At 31.9% G+C, this 6,849-nt stretch overlaps 1 protein-coding gene across 1 annotated transcript; it reads right to left on the bottom strand.

The window, feature by feature from the left end:
- Positions 1-1,954: 1,954 nt before the first annotated feature.
- On the bottom strand, positions 1,955-2,497 carry LOC142243000 (uncharacterized). Its single transcript, XM_075314449.1, has one exon. The coding sequence runs from the start codon at positions 2,495-2,497 to the stop codon at positions 1,979-1,981; it is 519 nt and encodes a 172-aa protein (XP_075170564.1). The 3' UTR covers positions 1,955-1,978.
- Positions 2,498-6,849: the final 4,352 nt, after the last annotated feature.

Here is a 6,849-nt window from a genome sequence, read left to right as displayed (position 1 = left end):
AAAATTTTCACCAAGCAATAAATTGATGGAGGAAAACTTTTCACCTCACATTTCGATAATGAAAACTGAAAAGTGTATGTCTCAGCTCATGAAACGAGTTTTAGTGCCAGACTTCGTTATGAAGGTTGCATGGAAAATTAATAGAATTTATGAATTTCGTGATATTTTTGAAATAATATAAACGTTTAGTGATAAAAAAAATCATGCCCGTTTCCAAAGATTTTGTCTTTACTTAAAAAATGTTGGTATTGATTCCGAGCCAAAGAAGTGGAGAATACAAGTAAGGATACTTTAAAGATACAATTCTCTTTTAATTTTGGGTTTTATGTACTTGCTTCTAGGAAGCAAATTTTAATTTTTCGCTTTTTCAGCTTTTTTTCTTCATATACTATCAAAGTCCTTTAAAAATAAGTTAACAACATCTTTATTTTCCAAATTAAGACTCGACTTCTAGTAGAAATTATGCTATGTTTCAAGTAAAAAATATCTTTAAAATAAAGTGTTGAAAAACATGTCCTATATTTGAACGATTTTTTGCTTTGTAGTCAAGATGCAAAAAGACAACTAATTTAAAGACAATTTCATTAAAATTAAAGAATTCTTCTGAATTATTAAAGTCAAGTTGACCCTAGCCAAAACATTGTTTCTTTCATGTTATGATACCCATTTGAAGTGAAATCACTTAATTATAAGGACAATACGACTTTATTGAAAAGTTTATCGACTTCTGGACAAGGAAAAAACTTTATATTAGAGAATTGCATCTTCTATGCTAAGCAAAATTTGCATTCGCATTTTAAAGACGTGAAATCTTTGACCTCACGAAAATATTTTTATATCCTCCACCATAGGATGGGGGGTATATTTACTTTGTCATTCCGTTTGTAACACATCGAAATATTGCTCTAAGACCACATAAAGTATATATATTCTGGGTCGTGGTGAAATTCTGAGTCGATCTAAACATGTCCGTCCGTCCGTCCGTATGTTGAAATCACACTAACTTCAGAACGAAACAAGCTATCGACTTGAAACTTGGCACAAGTAGTTGTTATTGATGTAGGTCGGATGGTATTGCAAATGGGCCATATCGGTCCACTTTAACGTATAGCCCCCATATAAACGGACCCTCAGATTTGGCTTGCGGAGCCTCTTGGAGGAGCAAAATTCGTCCGATCCGGTTGACATTTGGTACATGGTGTTGGTATATAGTCTCTAACAACCATGCAAAAATTGGTCCACATCGGTCTATAATTATATAAAGCCCCCATATAAACCGATCCCCAGAATTGGCTTGCGGAGCCTCAAAGAGAAGCAAATTTCATCCGATCCTGCTGAAATTTGGTACATGGTGTAAGTATATGGTCTCCAACAACCATCCAAAAATTGGTCCACATCGGTCCATAATTATATATAGCCACCATATGAACTGATCGCCAGATTTGGCTTGCGGAGCCTCAAAGAGAAGTAAATTTCATCCGATCCGGCTGAAATTTGGTACATGGTTTTGGTATATGGTCTCTACCAATCATGCAAAAATTGGTCCACATCGGTCCATAACTATATATAGCCCCCATATAAACCGATCCCCAGATTTGGCTTGCGGAGCTTCAAAGAGTAGCAAATTTCATCCGATCCGGCTGAAATTTGGTACATGGTTTTGGTATATGGTCTCTACCAACCATTCAAAAATTGGTCCACATCGGTCCATAATTATATATAGCCCCTATATAAACCGATCCTCCGATTTGGCTTACGGAGCCTCTAAGAGAAGCAAATTTCATCCGATCCGGCTGAAATTTGGTACATGGTTTTGGTATATGGTCTCTACCAACCGTGCAAAAATTTGTCCACATCGGTTCATAATTATAAAGGGTGATTTGTTAAGAGCTTGATAACTTTTTTTTTTAAAAAAACGCATAAAATTTGCAAAATCTCATCGGTTCTTTATTTGAAACGTTAGATTGGTCCATGACATTTACTTTTTGAAGATAATTTCATTTAAATGTTGACCGCGGCTGCGTCTTAGGTGGTCCATTCGCAAAGTCCAATTTTGGGCAACTTTTTCGAGCATTTCGGCCGGAATAGCCCGAATTTCTTCGGAAATGTTGTCTTCCAAAGCTGGAATAGTTGCTGGCTTATTTCTGTAGACTTTAGACTTGACGTAGCCCCACAAAAAATAGTCTAAAGGCGTCAAATCGCATGATCTTGGTGGCCAACTTACCGGTCCATTTCTTGAGATGAATTGTTCTCCGAAGTTTTCCCTCAAAATGGCCATAGAATCGCGAGCTGTGTGGCATGTAGCGCCATCTTGTTGAAACCACATGTCAACCAAGTTCAGTTCTTCCATTTTTGGCAACAAAAAGTTTGTTAGCATCGAACGATAGCGATCGCCATTCACCGTAACGTTGCGTCCAACAGCATCTTTGAAAAAATACGGTCCAATGATTCCACCAGCGTACAAACCACACCAAACAGTGCATTTTTCGGGATGCATGGGCAGTTCTTGAACGGCTTCTGGTTGCTCTTCACTCCAAATGCGGCAATTTTGCTTATTTACGTAGCCATTCAACCAGAAATGAGCCTCATCGCTGAACAAAATTTGTCGATAAAAAAGCGGATTTTCTGCCACTGATTTTGGTAATAAAATTCAATGATTTGCAAGCGTTGCTCGTTAGTAAGTCTATTCATGATGAAATGTCAAAGCATACTGAGCATCTTTCTCTTTGACACCATGTCTGAAATCCCACGTGATCTGTCAAATACTAATGCATGAAAATCCTAACCTCAAAAGAATCACCCTTTATATAGCCCCTATATAAACCGATCCTCCGATTTGGCTTACGGAGCCTCTAAGAGAAGCAAATTTCATCCGATCCGGCTGAAATTTGGTACATGGTTTTGGTATATGGTCTCTACCAACCGTGCAAAAATTTGTCCACATCGGTTCATAATTATATATAGGCCCCATATAAACCGATTCCCAGATTTGGCTTGCTAAGTCTCCAAGAGAAGCAAATTTCATCCAATCCGGTTGAAATTTGGAACATGGTGTTAGTATATGATCTTTAACAACCGTGCCAGAATTGATCCATATCGGTCCATAATTACCCAGCAAAAAAAGCGTCGCCAAAAAAGTAATGAAAATGTTCTTTTTGGATCCGGAAGTGGTGCAAATTTGACGCAGAAGCGATGAATTTAACATGGGCTTGTCATAGGACGGAAGTCCTTCATTTCAACAGCCGTTGCACTGAGTTTGCATCACTTCTTTAGGTGTGATCCGAATTCAATGTTTTGGATGTAAATTAAACAATTCTGTGATATTTTGTCAAATAAATAATTATTATAATTTCTATAATTTTTAATGGATTCTAACGCTTGTCGGAAACGTTTGACCTCAAATATTTTCACAAATTCAGATTGGATTTAGCACTTTTTTCGACAAAATTTAAATGATTTGTACCAATTTATGAATTCTTACTCTGTTTTTAACCTATTTGAAACAAAAAAAGTTAAAATTACCCATTAAAAGTATGAAAAAACTAAGTTATAAAAAATTGAATTAAAAGAACATCTTGGGTAGTTAAAATAAAGAACATCATTGTGAGTGCATCTTCTGGAAGTGCATTTAAAGTTGTGCCTTTGGAAGAACTTCCAAATTTTTTTGCTGGGTGTATATAGCCCCCATATAAACCGTTCCCCAGATTTGACCTCCGGAGCTCCTTGGAGGAGCAAAATTCATACGATCCGGTTCACATTTGGAACGTGGTGTTAGTATATGGCCGTTAACAACCAAAATTGGACTGTTTGGGAGTATATGTTTCAGGGGCGATTTTTTTGAGGGTGTAGTTATGTGATTCGAATTAAAAATGGACTCTTATAGCATATTAAAAAAAAACCAACAAATTAAACTTTGTTTCCTAGAAACAAGTACGCAAAACTCAAATTTAAAAGAGAATTGAAATTTTTTTTTTTTTTAATGTATCCTCACTTAAATTCTACGCTTCTTTCGCTCGGAATCAATACCAAAGTCATTAGAGGAAAGATGAAATCTTTGGAACCTGGTAGGCCACCTAAAATCATATTTTCAAGAAGCTACGTTAGTGCTACGTATGCTAACGAAATTTTAAACCATGTTGCGGATATATCTGTCATATTGTCTATATAATCCATATGCGAGTTAAGAACTTAACTGCTGAAAATTTTTCAGTTAAAGTTAACTGGAGAGAAGATATCTGCAATTTACTTTCTGTTAACTGGCCGTTAAAGCTACGTTACGGAGCTACATGAAAATGGCCGTAAAATATATAAAAAAAATAGTTCAGGTTAGGTTAGAAATATTGTCAACTTTTTGCACTTTCCAAATTTTGATAAAAAAAATGTGTTAATCGAATCCCAAATAAATAATTGTAAACTGAGTAACACTGTATCACATTTCCCGAAACAACTCAAATTAAAATCGGAAACCCTTAGCAATTAACATGTTAAGCCTCTGATCGTTTACGATTAATAAAGATAGTAATCAATGAACCAAAAGTAATAGAAAAATTATTTTTAATTCTTAGTAGTTTGTGAGAACTCTCTCAAAAATTTCTTTTCCATTTTTCATGCTGACATTCCTTAGGAATAAAAACAAATATTTTTAAAATTTATGGCCTGTCATATCGAAATGTGTTTACACTAAAAATACCTCCCAATCATAATGATGAAGGAATAATCATACAACGTGACCCGAATATTGGCAATACAAAATTTTCCCTAACTATCCATATGGACAATTGACTGTAAATCAATACAAAAGGATCGATTATGATGGTCATTCTGTGGCAGCAATTGACTAGCAGTTTTACTACATCTTTTTATTCTTCTAAAGTTCATAATGAAGACAATGGTAGGAGTGTTAAATTTTCAATTGTAATATTGCAAGGTTTGTTCGTGGACCTAATGAAAGGTGAAAGTGACTGGATATTGTGCCAATATCAACAACGGTCACAATACCACCATCAGCATTATTATAGATGACCATTCTTTCATGGTGTCCTTTCGGGTGTTCTGTTTTTTGGTTTTCTTGGTTTAGACCACCATTTGGCGCCCCTAATTTAAACTTCCTTTTGTTATCCAAAAATTATTATTTACGAGTTTATGCAGAAATATTATTTCGTTAGGCATCTCAATTTCCTTGACTTTTTGTCCCACGGCCATAGGCTATCAGTTGTCGCAGCATTGAGGTCTTTGCTTGGCATCTTTATTATGTGTTAAAATACATCTTAATATTTTTTTTTTTCGGAACTTTCCCATGTCGTTGTGTGGGCATCTTTTGTGATTTGGCCATTGTCCATTTTTCATATTTTTCGGCTGTCTTGTCTGCCTAACTGCTTTACCCGGTCATTGTGTAAATGAATGAATTGAAATATTATCCTTGTTTTAGAGAGCTACTCTTGAAAGGAATTCATAATTGAAATTTAGTGAAGTTGGAAACGCTTAATTTGTTCGATTAGTTTGTGTGGAAAAATCAACGCGGAATAAAAATCTAAAATAAGAATAATTCGTTAATCTTTAATTTGCAGATACATATTGGACTCGACTATCAACTTTGATACAAATTTTGAAAGTCACGGAAGTCAAAATTGTATTTGTATAGAAAATTTTGTCAAAATTTTATGTCTATAGAACATTTTGTCAAAATTTTATTTGTATAGAAAATTTTGACAAAATTTTATTTCTATTAGAAAATTTTGTCAAAATTTTATTTCTATAGAAAATTTTTGCAAAATTTTATTTCTATAGAAAATTTTTGCAAAATTTTATTTCTATGGAAAATTTTGTCAAAATGTTATTTCTATAGAAAATTTTGTCAAAATGTTATTTTTATAGAAAATTTTGTCAAAATTTTATTTCTATAGGAAATTTTGTCAAAATTTTATTTCTATGGAAAATTTTGTCAACATTTTATTTCTATAGAAAATTTTGTCAAAATTGTATTCCTATGGAAAATTTTGTCAAAATTTTATTTCTATGGAAAATTTTGTCAAAATGTTATTTCTATAGAAAATTTTGTCAAAATGTTATTTCTATAGAATATTTTGTCAAAATGTTATTTCTATAGGAAATTTTGTCAAAATTTTATTTCTATAGAAAATTTTGTCAACATTTTATTTCTATAGAAAATTTTGTCAAAATTTTATTTCAATAGAAAATTTTGTCAAAATGTATGTCTATAGAAAATTTTGTCAAAATGTTATTTCTATAGAAAATTTTGTCAAACTTTTTTTTCTATGGAGAATTTTGTCAAAATTTTATTTCTATAGAAAATTTTGTCAACATTTTATTTCTATAGAAAATTTTGTCAAAATTATATTTCAATAGAAAATTTTGTCAAAATTTTATTTCTATGGAAAATTTTGTCAAAATTTTATTTCTATAGGAAATTTTGTCAAAATTTTATTTCTATAAATAATTTTGTCAATGTTATTTCTATAGAAAATTTTGTCAAAATTTTATTTCTATGGAAAATTTTGCAAGATTTTATTTTTATAGAAAATTTTGTCAAAAGTTTATTTCTATAGAAAATTTTGTCAAAATTTTATTTCTATAAATAATTTTGTCAATGTTATTTCTATAGAAAATTTTGTCAAAATTTTATTTCTATGGAAAATTTTGCAAGATTTTATTTTTATAGAAAATTTTGTCAAAAGTTTATTTCTATAGAAAATTTTGTCAAAATTTTATTTTTATAGAAAATTTTGTCAAAATTTTATTTCTATAGAAAATTTTGTCAAAATTTTATTTCTATAGAAAATTCTGACAAAATTTTATTTCTATAGAAAATTTTGTCAAAATTTTATTTCT

This window comes from Haematobia irritans, chromosome 1 (genome assembly GCF_050003625.1).
Source record: "Haematobia irritans isolate KBUSLIRL chromosome 1, ASM5000362v1, whole genome shotgun sequence".
Lineage (NCBI taxonomy): Eukaryota > Metazoa > Arthropoda > Insecta > Diptera > Muscidae > Haematobia > Haematobia irritans.
Note: the sequence above shows the minus strand (reverse complement) of the source record. Positions and strands in the feature narration are given on the sequence as shown.

Bases quoted from the DNA above. Each gene is read 5' to 3' on its own strand.
- LOC142243000 (XM_075314449.1), bottom strand. From the start codon at position 2,497: ATGCATCCCGAAAAATGCACTGTTTGGTGTGGTTTGTACGCTGGTGGA.